Raw genomic sequence first — 14,614 nt, 5'->3', positions numbered from 1 at the left:
AATTCTCTACTGACTCTCTCTACTTACCTTCTGTCAACCCTATAATGTATCTTATTGTTATTTTCTAGCCTTATAAATATTTATTGGCCACACGCCTGCTGGATTATGGCTATAATTTGCGTAGTCTAATGTATTTTGAACAAATTGCGCTGCACATACAACGCGATCCGAGCAAATACGAGCCAAGTTTCATTAATAAGGTGAGTTAATATAGGAGTTTATGGCTACAATAAAAATATTGTTGAAATACAATTCTTAAAAAAATGTAAATATAAAAACCAACTACAACCCTTAAAAATTCTTTTTCGCAGATCTACGAATTCGCTGAACGTCTCAAATACTATGATCCAGTGTTGGAACGTTCCATGGATGAACAACAGCATCATGCTGATGGTAGTTTGAATAGTCAATTGCCGAATTTCGAGGAGCAAAAGTGGTTGCAAGACTTGCGCGCGCTTGCGGTGCAGCATAAGGTGAGTGTGGGGCGAAGATAATGACGTATTGCTCTCATTAGAGCTGCTATAAATATTTTATAATACAATTTCTACATATTATTTGTATAAATCGAAAAAAAATTGGCCTATTGTCGCCATCAAGCAATCTATGTCATGCAGTCATTATTTATTCAACGCGCTATTGCTTGTCGCTCACTTATTCAGCACAATAAATTTGCAATGCAGTTGGTTGATTTTCCCTCTTTAGAGTTAAATTTCAACATACATTTCTGTTTGTTAGTTTTTGTGAGTCGGGGATATAACAGAGAACCAAAAATTTTAATAGTTTTAATTTTTAGATAATAAATATTAGAGTAATGTTAGAGATAATAACTGTTCCACATTCTATAAAAGCTGTCATAATTCATATTCAGCGGCATTTTAAATAGTTATAACGCTTACTAAGCGTATATTTTAATATTTATGCGTATTCAGCACATGTAATAAGCAAAGTTTTAGCTATTCAGCGCGGTTATTATGTAAGCTAAGTGATTAATTTACATCACACCTTATTTAAGTAGTGAAAATCTAGTGCTAATCGCTTTCACAGCTATTCAGCGACCATTTTTAAACATATTTACAGTTTTTCGACTAATGATAGTTGTTATAATTGTCATTCAGCGCGTTTTTATTGCTTAAACTACTATTTTTTAATATTTAAGTGTATTCAGCACAACTATTATGTCGATAAGTAGCTATTCAGCGCTTTTATTATGAAAACTAAGCAATTCAGCGCACAATATAAAACATACTGATTATTTTTGAACTCAATATCTATCATAAATGTAATTCAGAGCGTTTTTACTAGTCGTAAAGCATATTTGAATGTATTCAGCATAACTAATAAGTCATTTAATAGCTATTCAGCGCGGTTATAATGAAATTTAAGTGTTCAATTTAGCTGATAAATCATGAAAATCTTATGTTAAACGTTTTCTGAACAATTCAGCGCAGATTTTTAAATAAATTTACTGTTTCTCAACTCATAATAGCTCTCATAAATATCAATTCAGCGCGTTTTAGAGCAGCTTTATATACATTTTTATGCCACAAGAGGTTTTGGGATATATTCAGCTTTTTAAAAGCGTGTTATTCAGCACAATTTTAACCAATTTAATGCATATTCAACGTTTTTATACCTTAAGTATAGTTTAGTACATATTCAGCGCATTTCAAGTGCAAATTAGTTATTTATAAGTTATTCAGCGGCATTATAATGTGGTCTACAATTTAAAATTTTTATTTTTTTCCCAGACCGAGTATTCCAGCCCTGCTGCACCCGTATATGGACAAATTGCCGATACGCAGAGTCAGATCGATCAACAATTTGTCGAGATAAATAAACAATTTAATGAGTTGAATTTGCAATATCAAGGTCTCGGCAATGCCGAACAAGCGCCAACCCTATATAACCCAGACACAATGCAGCAGCAGCAACAACAAACGCATAATGATGTAACTGCTGATCCCTATCAACAAAAACAACAGCAACAAACAGCAGTGACTGGCGACTACAATAGTCTCCAACCCAGCGTAGATGCACAAGCTTCGAATCATACGACTTCTGTTGCACAGGATGCCAATGATGCTACGTATGCTTACTACAATCAACAGCAACAGTATATGCAGCCAACAATAGATGCGCAACAGCAACAGCAACAACAGGAACCTCATTCAATTCCTTACTATGATCCTAACCAGCAACAACAACAGCAACACTATCAAGGTTATGGCGCAGAAGCTGTGGATGCACAGAATAATGCTGCCACTTATGATTATTGGGCACAACAACAACAACCACAAAATGCCACTTATGGCGACGAGGTAAGTGGAGAGAATTAATGTGTTTGCTGTTGAATGAGTATGAACGTTATGTAAGGAAGTTTGAAGAAGATCCATATATTTTTTGTAAAAGAAGACATGTCCCTTGCACTACACGAGATACGCACGAATGCACTGTTATCAAGAGTGTTTGCACAGTGGTTTTGTTATTGAAATGCTTTGTTTTGGAGCTGATTGCAACGAAAACAAAGGTGGTCAAATAAAATATGGTACTTTCGGCATATATTCTTATCCAAAATTATGATTTTACAGTTGAGCACTGTTAAACATGTTAGCATTTGTTAAAAACTCAAACTAAGCCTTTGGAGAGTTTTCAAAATTTTTGGAGACTTGTGTAGACTTAAATTTCAAGTTGAAATAGCAATGGTCGAAGGTTGCTAAGCTGTTTTATAGTTGATTAATTAGAAAAAATAGCATTTAAAGCCTTTGTAGAGTGTGGAGACTTTTGTAATATTGCATTATTTCTTACAATTTTTCCAATTGCAAACATTTTTCAACTTGTATATACTTTGGAAACTTTTATTACGTCAGTGTAGAGTTTCTTTTATACGTAATTTTGACTTTTGAAAGCTTTTCAGTAGTTTCAATTACATTATTAGGGGTTTATAGAATATCTGTTATCTTCCGTACCCTCAATTTTAAGGTCCTGTAATTATCAGCCTCCAATTGTTCTCCTTTATTTGACCACCAGCGTTTATTTTGTTTAATGTTTACATACCTTTTATCACAAATTTACCACAATCCTACAAATTTGTACGCATGCTTACCTTGATTGGAATTATGCTGCTGCAGTACGCCACAAATAATGATGATGAACCCGCTGCTGGCATAACAAAAACAACAACATTAAAAGATACAACAAAAATTGTCGAAGCCTATTTGAATAACGATGATATGCTGGCTTTAAAGCAAATGCCACTAAAAGCAAAAACACAAACAACTGCAACATATAAAACAACATTGGAGAGTATGCGAAAATTACAACAACAACAGCAACAAGAAAAACCAGTGGAAATCACCGCTGCAGCAGCCAAATTATATAATAGTTATGACGGGCCACAAACGCGTGTCGCCAAAAAGCCAAACACCAATCACAACAACAACCACAATAACAATGAGAAACAGCAACAACACCAACAACTGCATGCAGCTACGTTGACCACATCATTTCTCAGCGCGCCACCAGATGTAAGTAAACATAGTAATGATGTGCTACAACAACAACAACTACAACAACAAATGCAACAGCAGCAGCAAATGCAACCGCCACAACAACAACAACAAAAGCTTGCACAAAACATTACTGCATGCAATGATAAGTTAACTAAAAATTCAAGTTCGAATTCGAACATAACTTCGAATGTCTCAGTGAAGCGCGTCAATTTTGATTTGCCACAAAAAGTGGTGGACAGCAGCGTGGTGGCAGCGACGCCGGTAGAGGTCGCAACTAGGAAACTGCCGCAGCCGCCGCCGCCAGCTGTCACCAGTGGTGTTACCAAATTTAGTACACAAGCTAGCAGCAATAGCAGTAGTCTTAGTAGTAGTGGTAGTAGAAATAACGGTAGTAATAGCCACTCAAGTAGTAGGGTAGCAGCAAGCGATAGCAATGAAGTCCACACTAACTCCGCAAGCGCTTCCAAAATCGGCACTACATCGTTAGCTGACAGCGTTCAGGCGTCCAAAACGCTTGCCGCCTATCAGCGTAATTCAGCCGAAGATACTTCCAAAGCACCACTTTCACTGCCGCCGCACTATGCACGCAAAGCTTCCAATCGCGCCGAAGTAGCGCGTACACACTTGTCACCCTACAAGCATATCGTCTATAACGGCACCTATCCCATCGATTTGCCACTACAATCACGCTTCGACGCGCTGGGACGCGACTATGATCCCGAAGCGAATGCGGAAACGACACGCCTCAAATACACACACTTGCTGAACGACTACGATCTGGATGAGCAGGACTTGCTCGACGATGTGGCGGAGGAAGATGAGGATGAAGATGATGACGATGACGAAGACGAAGACGATGATTATGTTGAAGAAGATGATGCTGACGCTTACGGTTATAATGAAACACATGAGCTCGCAAAGGTGGATGAACGCATGCCATACAATATGGCTGCCTTCTTACCGGAGCAAGAAAGACCGCCGCGCAACACATTGCTCAATAGACTCGGCGTTATAAGAGAGGTGAGCACGTCCAGCAGCGTTGAGACTGCTACCGCTGGTGGCACAGTGAGTACCAGCAGCAATCATCATGCTGTTTGGTCGATGCAGGAGCTCATCGCAAATCCCTCAATACCGTTGAACTATCAGAAAATGTGTCATGAGGTTGAGCAGAGTTTGACCTCGTTCGAGAAGTACCTGGATTCGAAAACTTTCGAACAGCGCAAGTCGCAACAGCAGCCAGTGCGCACCTACGATATTGATGGACCAATTGGCGAGCCGCAAGACAAGAAGCATATTTAAGTTGGTGGTTGATGAAAATAAAATATTAGCAATTAGTAGATTCCTTTTGTAGATTCTTGAAAGCATAAGGTGGCAATGTGACGTTATTTAAAACCGTTATATTGAAGTGCTCTGCTAACCGAAAATTGTATATCGAAAATATAGATTTTTCTTCGATAAATTAGTATAGTTTCTAGCAGCGCTTTGGGAGTACCCAATTTGACAGTTATATAATTTATTATAAACTATTTTGTGTTAATTTGTTGTACATACATATGTATATTACCGTTATTTTTGCTTTAATTGTGTTATAAATTATATAATTTTATATATTTCAACCTTTTCTCGAATATTCTTATATTTATATTTGAATTTCGTATAATGCAAATTTTAGATTATGGTATCTCAAAGGAAAGCATTTCAAATGTAATATCGAATAATATCGAATTCGACCTCTAGTAATCTCAAAGGAAAGCATTCTAAAAATTTTAGTATCGAATTCAAACTCGAGTTAAAAAAAGCGTTCAATCGAATTGTTATCGGTATATTTATTTCTGTTGAAATTTTTTCTTGAATTGTATGATGGTTAATTGTTATAGTAATATTTTGGTATATATTTTCTCCAAATTTCTGCTTAACACTAAACATACCATGACGGGTCAAATGACCCATTTTGAACTTTTGCATTGAAAATGCACGTATAATTTTATTGCGTTTGCAAGTTTGACTTCATGACTTTTTATAAGTAATTAATGTGCAGTTCTAAAAACATTTTTGTTGTGTTTTTGTTTTGTTTATTCTGAGTAATCCTTGTTGTATACCGATATCTACCACAACGGGTCATTTGACCCGGAGAGAATTTTTCTGTTTTATGAGATTATCGAGTCATATTTGTAGTCAGTAAGTTGCACATTCTTCTAAAGACTGTTGCGTAAAGTAGTTCAACGAAAATAGCTCAAAATAATTTCAAGAAAATATCAAATTTTAGATTGAAAATAGCTTTTTAGTGTAATAAAAAGTGGCAAAAATTGAAAATCTTGATAAGTACCTAACTTATATTTTATTTTGATAGCTATAGGAATACAGATAATTTTTTATACAGAAAAATGTCGAAGCAAACAAGACAGTACAAGTTCTTAGAAGACATAAATAATATTGGCGAAGAGTTTTCAGAAATTAGTGAAGATAAATTTTCTGATAATGAAGATATATTGGTTGCAAATAAATATGAGTTTGATTCTACAGATACTGACGATGAAGAGGAAAATATTGTGAATGTATGTAGTGGCCGAAAAAGAATAAGATTACTCTCAAGTTCGGAAGAAAGTGAAGTAGAAATAAAGAACAAAATGTTACAATTGATGGATCTGTTTGGGAAGAAATAAAAATAGGTGGCACACCTGCAGTTGTCCTCTCCAAGGCTGGCATATATGCCTGGATTTTGTACAAGCAAACGACAGGAGAAAATATCTCGAGACAAGGATTTTACTCAAGCTATCAGAAGAACTTGGCGCCGATTTTCGAGAAGCCCGTGAACAACCAAAAAAGAAAAAAATACGAAAGGATCGTTGCCTAAGTCTATTACCGATACTTATAAACGTATGAGGTGTCAAATAGGATACTGTAAAGAAAATAAAACCAACAAAATCTAAATGTAAAAAATATGTTTGCGGAAAATGTACAAATGTACACTTATATGTAAAAAATGCGATGAACTATGAATTAAAAATTTGTATTTTTTGCTTTTGTAATAGAAATGCTCAACATACTATTTTGTTTAATCATAATAAATTTAATTTGTATTTTTATTTCCTTCCTAACATCCATATTTCAAACATTCAAGCATGAAACATACAGTCGGGTCATTTGACCCGCTATGGTAGAAATAGGTATATATTAAGTCTTGGTATGATTAGTGTTAAAAACTCAATTTTTCGAAACTTTTTTTTTAATCTTGTATACATTTTCAGCATCTTTTTAGTATTATTTACTATTTAATGCTCAAAGATTGACATTTCTACAATTTCCAAAAACTGTGTAGACTTTGGAGACTTTCGAATAAGTCTCGTAAACTATTGTTTCATTGTCTTTGTATACATTTTCGGCATATTTTTAGTTTAATTTACTAATTTCTGCTCAAAAATTAAAATTTCTACAATTTCCAAAAATTTTGTAGACTTTGGAGACTTTTGAAAAAGTTTCTTAAACCATTACGCGCTTTTCCTGTGGAGTTTTTAAGTGCTATCAACACTCAATTACACTTTGGAGACTTAAAAAAATTTCTGTAGACTTTTTCGAATTTTCTTTTTTGCATTTTAGTGTCAATTAAAAATTATTTGTATCATTTTAGCATATTATAAAAGTCTCAAAAGTATTGAAAATCGTCAAATTCAACATAAAGCAGTACAGTGTAATATTTCTAAATGTTTTCATTTAAACATAATTTTTATTATTTAAATACAATATTTTTATGTTTCAAGCCCTTAAAATTTTGTTACGTTAACAATTCGTGTGCACGTAATATTTTTTTTAAGTTTTATTAAAAAGAAATTTAGAAAATGTATTAAAAAATTTTTTTGTATTAAAAACATTTTTTTATTTAAAATTTTTTTTTTTTTTGTAATTTAAAAATATTTTTTTATTATAAAATATTTTTTTTGCTTAAAATTTTTTTTTGTAATTTAAAAATATTTTTTTATTATAAAATAATTTTTTTTGCTTGAAAAAATTGTTTTTGTAATTTAAAAATATTTATTTTTATTATAAAACATTTTTTTATTGTAAACATTTATGTTTTAATGTTTTTAATATTTTCAATTTGTAATTGAAAACGTTAATTATTTTCTTTGTTTAATTTTTTAAATTTTTTTTAATTTCCTTTTTTAATTAAAAAATATTTTTATTTTTAATATTTTCAAATTTCTAACACCCAAGCACATTAACACTATACACACGTGAAACAGATCTCTTACTTTTTTGTTTAAGAATTAGCGAAATCAGAACGAATTGAAAAAAGTTTCGCCTGCAAAAAGTATTTGTTTTGTCTTTAAGAAGTCTTATTTCTTAATTAAAAATATCATAGAAAATTGAAAAATGGAATTGTAACTGTTTGTGCTCATTGTAAGAATACGAAAATAAAATAATATAAAATGAAAAAATATAAAGAATGTGCTTAATTAAATTGTTACTCGATTATAAACTGTATAAAAGCTTAAAAGCATTCAAATAACTGTATTAATATACTTTATAATACAGCCAAAGTATATTTGTAGACTAACACTAAATAGTTTTATGGTTAAACTTGTTTGAACTACACGAAGAACGCATTTTAGCTAAAAAAGCTTTTGTGGCATACAGCAAAACAAGCTTTAAGCTTGTTACGCGGAAAACAATATTTTTAAAGTAAGCTTTCACACATATACACTCAAGTTATTAAAATTAAGTGAAGCTGCATAGCTGCTATACATGAAAGCTACACAAGCTTGCGATTTTTGACGAAAGCTGCTGGCTACAGGTGAAAGCAGAGTGTGGAAACTTAAAAACGTACTACGAATCAATATGTGGAATACATTAACCTGCTCGCTGCATTAAAATTTGCGCGCAACTTTTAGCTGCCTATGAGAGCTTTTGAGCTTTTCAAGCCTGCATTTTATTAATTTCATTTAATTTCTCTTATCTAAGCTATTAACTACGGCTGTTTTAACGTTAGCTGCTACAATTTTAAACCAAAACACCATTATCTTTCAGTTCTTCTACAGCTATAATATACATATACAGCTATTATTATTTTTCTTTTAATTCTAATTTCCTTAACAATGCATTGCAAATGTAACATTAAAACTTCGCTAATAACCTTTAGAATGCGCGGCCCACCATATCAATGCCGAAATCGAAAATCTATGATACGGAGGAGGAAAAGCAACAGAAGCAGCAAGCGCAACAGAAAGCGGGCGGTGCCGATGAGGGCGGCAATAAACAGAGTGGTAAAAATGATACTGGCAAGGAGACGCAGAAGGGGTGAGTAAATATAAAAATTTTGGAAATATAATTAATTTTCCGAAAGCTTTGCGGTTTTAATGAAAGCTCTAAAGAATTTAATGATGAAATGATTCTATATAAATGTCACTTGATCTTCGTAAACTCCAAAGTTCATTTTAGTTTATTTTGCTACGAACACTTTTTTTCGAAAGCTCGTGAGTTTTCATAATTAAAAAAGCTTTTTGGTCTGTTTTACTACGAAAGCTGTGAAATGTTATTTTTTTGTTTTAAATTTCCATTGCTTTAAAGCTTTCATCATAAAAGCTTTCTTTTTTGCAATCAAAGCTTTCATTGCTTCAAAGCTTTCATAGTACATAAGAGCTTTATTTTCTGCAATTAAAGCTTTCATAAAGCTTTTGCATTTTTTTTTATAAAACTCTTATTTATTTATACTTGAAATTTGTTAACCTTTCAGCGCCCAGCCAGGTAATCAAAATTCCGGCTGGTTCGGCGGCATATGGAATAAGCTTTCACTCAAACCCAAAAATCAAATGATTTTGCCCGATGACAAGAATCCCAGTATCGTTTGGGATCCGGAGAAGAAACGCTGGATAAATACAGATGGTGAAGAAGCGGCCGAAGAGAGTTTCAAGCCGCCACCAAAGATGAGCGATATAATGGCACAGCAGCCACCAGCAATGGGTGCAACGAATGTGCCACCTGCAACGCAGCCGTATCAACAACCGCAACCGCCACAACAACAACAGCAACAGCCCTCACCATTGCTTGACACGCAACAGTATGCTGCTCCGACATCTTCACCAGCTGCTGCACCTGCCCCCGCCGCCTCGCCAGCGCCCGTTTCCGGCTATAGTGCGCATGCGCTGTCTGGCGCCGATGCGGCAGGTGTGACCAAAACGCCCAGTTTGCAGTCAAATATGTTCAAAATGCAACGCAATCGAAGTGAGTTGAACGTTTTTTTTTCAAAATTTCTTTTTTTTTTAATAATTAAAATTAAACAATTAAAACAATTAAATTTGTTAATGAATTTCATATGTTTTTCAATTGCAGCCTTAAAGAATTCCTACGTCGATGTGTTCAATCCCTCAGGTGCCCCTATGAAGGCGGTGGAAAATGTGCTGGCTCCGGCCTTGCCACCGGCTGCAGTGCCGCAAAGTGGCTTCTTTATACCGGGTCCAGCGCCAGTTGCCCCTGCGAGCGAAAATAATGATGCTGGCGCATATCAGTCGCAACAACAACAACAAATGCCGCAACAAGATGTGAGTAACGATTTTTAAGGAGTTATTAGTAAAAATTTGAAAAAGATTTGTTTTGTAACTCAAATTTTGTAAATTAAAAATAGAGAAACTATTTTTTCGAATTAAATTTTAGAGCTTAAACATCAATATAAATTATGTGGGTTATTAAGTAGGCATTTTCTAAAAAATTTCGAATTTTAAAAATATTTAATTCCAAAAAATTTATTAAATTTGTTTCTTAAAATTTTAATAATTACACAAAAAAATTTAAAAATTAAAAAAAAAGAAATATAGAAAAATTGAAATAATTTTTTTAGTAAATATTATAATTCGACAATTTTTTTAATTTTTCTAATTAAAGAATTTTCTAAAATGATTCATTTCCATTTTTTTAAATTAAAGTAAATTAAGATATTTTGACGAAACGTGGTTCACATATTTCGTGAAACCATGAGAGGGTTGCTATTGCAAATTCTCGAAATCAGACCATTGCCATGCCCTCCAAATGGCGAAAACCGAAAATCTATAAAATGTCATAACTACATAAGCCATAAATAAAGCTATAAAAATAAAATTTGGCAAAGGGATCGCACTAGGAAGGCGCATGGACGCAATGTTTTTGTGAAAGTGGGCATGGCCCCGTACTCTAATAAGTCTTTTTGCACATACATATCTCGTAAACTACTAAAGCTACATAAACCAAACATTCTGCAGCCACTTCCCTTACGTACCCCTGTCTACAACATAAAAATAGGTGAAATCGGATAATAACCACGCCCACCTCCCATACAAAGGTTAAGTTGAAAATTATTAAAAAAGAGTTTACTCACTAACGAAAAATATCAGAAACTCAAAATTTTACAGAAGAAATATCAGAAGGAAGCTGCACACAGATTTTTTTACAAAATGAAAAATGGGCGTGGCATCGGCAACTTATGGGTTAAAACCATATCTCAGGAAGTACTCGATCGATTTCAATGAAATTCGGTATATAATATTTATTTAATTAAATAATATTTTTATTCTTGACACCCTGATAACACGGTTGAAACTGGGATGCGAAATCGGTTCAGCATCACGCCTACTTTACATATAACTAAATTTTGAATTCCTTCTGATTCGTTCACTTTATAATATAATATATACATTAGGAACCAATAAAGATAGCGGAATAAAACTTTTCGCAAGTAATGTATATAATCTGTGGCTTCACTTTTGGAAAAATTGTCGGAATCGGAATATAAGTTTCCAAGACCCCGTATATCGAATATGAAGAATTCAGTGCCTTCGTTTAATTTTTCACCGAAAATCTCTCAGATATTTTAATTTAATTCAGAGGGAATCTTTTTCTTCTAACAGTGTCTCTTTGTACGAAAAAAGATTAAAATCGGGTCATAACTTTGCCTAGCTCCATTTACCTAATTAAGGGTTTTTCAAAAATACGATGGGCTCAATATCGTATAAATGGGTTAATATGTGAAATATCTTAGCCAAATTAAGTGAGCATATAGTCTTGGATATAGTGTACCTAGGTGGTGAAAACGAGTGAAATCGGTTCAAGAATTACCTCAGCCCTCATATACCATATATGATGGTTTTCGTTATTCTATCAGACTTTATGCCGAATATATGGGTCATATTGTGTGTCATCTTTATAAAATTACATCAATAAATTGCGAGACCTTACTTGTTCCTTACTTGTTTTTAATGAAGTAAGTAGAGCCCTTCAAATAAATAAAAAACTTGAATTGTGATTATCATTTCAAAATGTTTTTATTTAAATTATTTTTAAAATATATTTAAACTATTTTCAAAGAAAAATTATTTAAAAAAATTTAAATAAAATAATATTATATATAAAATATGTTTAATAAAATTTACAATATTTTTTATTATATTTATAAATATTTTTCAAAGAAAAAGCCTTTCAAATAAATTAAAAATTTCGTTTTTATTTTCATTTAGAATTATTTTTTATAATTATTTATTCACATTATTTTTCAAATAAATTTAACTTTTTTTCAAAGAAAAATTATTTCAAAACAAAAAAAAAATAATAATAACTTATAAATCAATATAAAATATGTTTTAAAAATTTTACTAAATTTACTAGAATAATATATCTTTAAATATATTTAATCACAAATGGTTTGCTTTTTCTCTTCTAATTTCAGGTGCCACAATTCTACAATCCAAATCAATTCAGCGGTGGTGCTTATTAGTTAAGACAGTCAAACCCTCACTCATATACACACATACAAACACAAACAAACAAACTAAACCACAGTGGGAATAAATAGTAGTCATACAGTTATACAGATACCTTCAGATAATTAAATAGTTAAATTTTACTAAATAAAAAAAAACAAAAAAAAGTTCAACAAGTTCAGAAAAATAGTAAAATCAATAATTATATAGCAAAAAAAGAAACAACAACAACAAAATTAAGTAAACGACATAAATCAATAAGCAAACAAATAGACTGCTTGGCGTGTGGAGCGTGCGAGCGAGCGTGTGGCAAGCTGTGTGTGTAGCAGTAGCGTTTTTAGTACATTAGGCAAACGAAATAGTGACGAAAATTAATTACAAAAACAAGAAGATTAAATATAGCAAAAATAAAATAAAAAACAAAAATATGTATGTGTAAAATTTAAGCTAAAACAAGCGTAACGGGAAACTGGTAAATTGTCTTAAATTAAATTAAATTAAATTAAATGAAAATAAATATGTATATGTATGTAGCTGTAAATTATAAAGTAAACAAAGAAAGATCTTAACTGAAACACGAAATGCAAACGACGAATACTATGCGACTTATAACTGTAATGCTGCTTGTAATCATTTGTAACCAATTAATTAAAAAAAGCAACAAATTAATATCAAATAAATTAACCGTAATTAAATGAAAATTGAGAAGAAAAATAGTAAACAATAAACACAATACAATTGCTAAAGCTACAAACACATTTACACACATACCTACATACATACATATGGAGAAATCAATAAATGTTTACTTGCAATTTTTGTGTTTATGTTTAAATTACATTTTTAAATTTATATGCATTAATTAAATGTTCTAAATATGCTTACCGCTATTTTTATTATTATTATTATTATTATTATTATTACTATGATTATTATTAATCTAAATATTATTATACATATATATATGATTATGTTTATTATGAATATTGTAATTGTTTGTGAACAGCATTGCTTAAAGAAATTGTTAAATAGTTTTAGTTCTTAAAGACAAAACAAATACTACAGAGAAAAGGCGAAACGATAACTAAATGAAAATCTATAAATAAATAACTGCTACAACAACAAAAAAAACGAAATGTGGAAAGTAAATTCTCTTGCATGTAGTGGCAAGTGCTTTATGCAAAAACACACTCATGTACATAAAATCCATACATTGTACTAATTTGCTTCTATGCATATAACTTTTATTATTAATATTCTTTACTGATTCTTTAATTTTTTATTTCTTTTTTCATGATTTATTTCTCTTATTTTTATGTATTTTTGTAAATTTATTTTAATTTGTACTTATTTAATTTTTATTTAATTATTTTATTTAGTTTTTGTTCATTTTAAATTTTTTTTATTTTAATTTTAATTTTTCCTTATAATTTATTTATTATTTTTAATTTTTATTATTTTTTTATATTTTAAATTATGATAACAGCGAACGGTCTCTAATAAGAAAACCCCTTCCACAACATAAAATCAGATATACTAACTTTAGTAAATTCAGCTTCTGCTGGAGCTTCGAGACCGTAAGAAAGACCTTCAAGCCGCTTTTTGTGCTCTCGACTTTCGGAGTTTACATCTCGAGGTTCTCCTCAAGATCTCAGATACTTGGTAGGGTACTTTAAAAAGTAGATAAAAGAGTTCCGGCACAAAATACTATCGAAATCCGAAGAGCATTAAAACTTCACTACCGAGCTTATGAACATATTTCCAGCATAGCTCAATACATATTTCCAAGACTATAGCTTACTGAACTTGGCTGTTTTATCCATTTACATTTTTTTTAATTATCTTTTTGCTTAATTTTTATAATTTATTATGTTTATTTTATTTTATTAAATGTCCTAGATTTCAGTATGTATTAAACTTCTTAATTTACAACTTTTATAATTTTTGTATTTTTTTATAATTTATATATTTTTATTATTTTTGTTTTTAGTATTTTTGAAAATTTATTTTAAATAATAATTTGTTCTTATTTTTGTTATTTTGATTCATTTCTTTTTTTTTAAGTTTTTGTTAATTTTCAATGTTTTTTTTTCTAATTTTAATTTTTTTTCTTTGTTTTGTATATATTTTATTATTATTAAATTCATTTTCAATTATTTTCTTTTTTAATTTTTGTTAAATTTAATGTTTTTGTTTTGTTTTATTTTAATTTCAATTTTTCTCTTTTATTTTTACATTTTGTTTATTATTATTTCTTTCATTTTTAATTATTATTTTTTTTTTTAACGAAAATCTGCATTTCAGTATTTGTTAAATTTCTTCGTTTCACAACCCTTTTTACTTTGTGCAATTTTTTTATAATTTATTTATTTTTATTTTTCT

At 31.1% G+C, this 14,614-nt stretch overlaps 1 protein-coding gene across 9 annotated transcripts in view; it reads left to right on the top strand.

Annotated features, from left to right (window-relative positions):
• The window catches only part of LOC105219596 (uncharacterized), a 34,290-nt gene extending 21,859 nt beyond the window's left edge, over positions 1-12,431 (top strand). For 8 of the 9 annotated variants that reach the window (XM_054230669.1, XM_054230667.1, XM_054230664.1 and 5 more), the window contains 8 exons: positions 69-200; positions 312-473; positions 1,749-2,318; positions 3,129-3,524; positions 8,647-8,804; positions 9,241-9,728; positions 9,837-10,045; positions 12,199-12,431. In XM_054230669.1, coding sequence (XP_054086644.1) covers positions 69-200; positions 312-473; positions 1,749-2,318; positions 3,129-3,524; positions 8,647-8,804; positions 9,241-9,728; positions 9,837-10,045; positions 12,199-12,246 — 2,163 coding nt within the window. In that variant the 3' untranslated portion in view covers positions 12,247-12,431. The remainder of the gene's footprint in view (positions 1-68; positions 201-311; positions 474-1,748; positions 2,319-3,128; positions 3,525-8,646; positions 8,805-9,240; positions 9,729-9,836; positions 10,046-12,198) is intronic. The other variant, XM_054230666.1, reaches the window with a different exon arrangement.
• The last annotated feature ends 2,183 nt before the right edge of the window (positions 12,432-14,614 follow it).

Source organism: Zeugodacus cucurbitae, chromosome 5 (assembly GCF_028554725.1).
Source record: "Zeugodacus cucurbitae isolate PBARC_wt_2022May chromosome 5, idZeuCucr1.2, whole genome shotgun sequence".
In the NCBI taxonomy this organism is placed as follows: Eukaryota; Metazoa; Arthropoda; class Insecta; order Diptera; family Tephritidae; genus Zeugodacus; species Zeugodacus cucurbitae.
The sequence above is the reverse complement of the archived record's forward strand: the minus strand, read 5'-3'. Positions and strand labels throughout refer to the sequence as shown.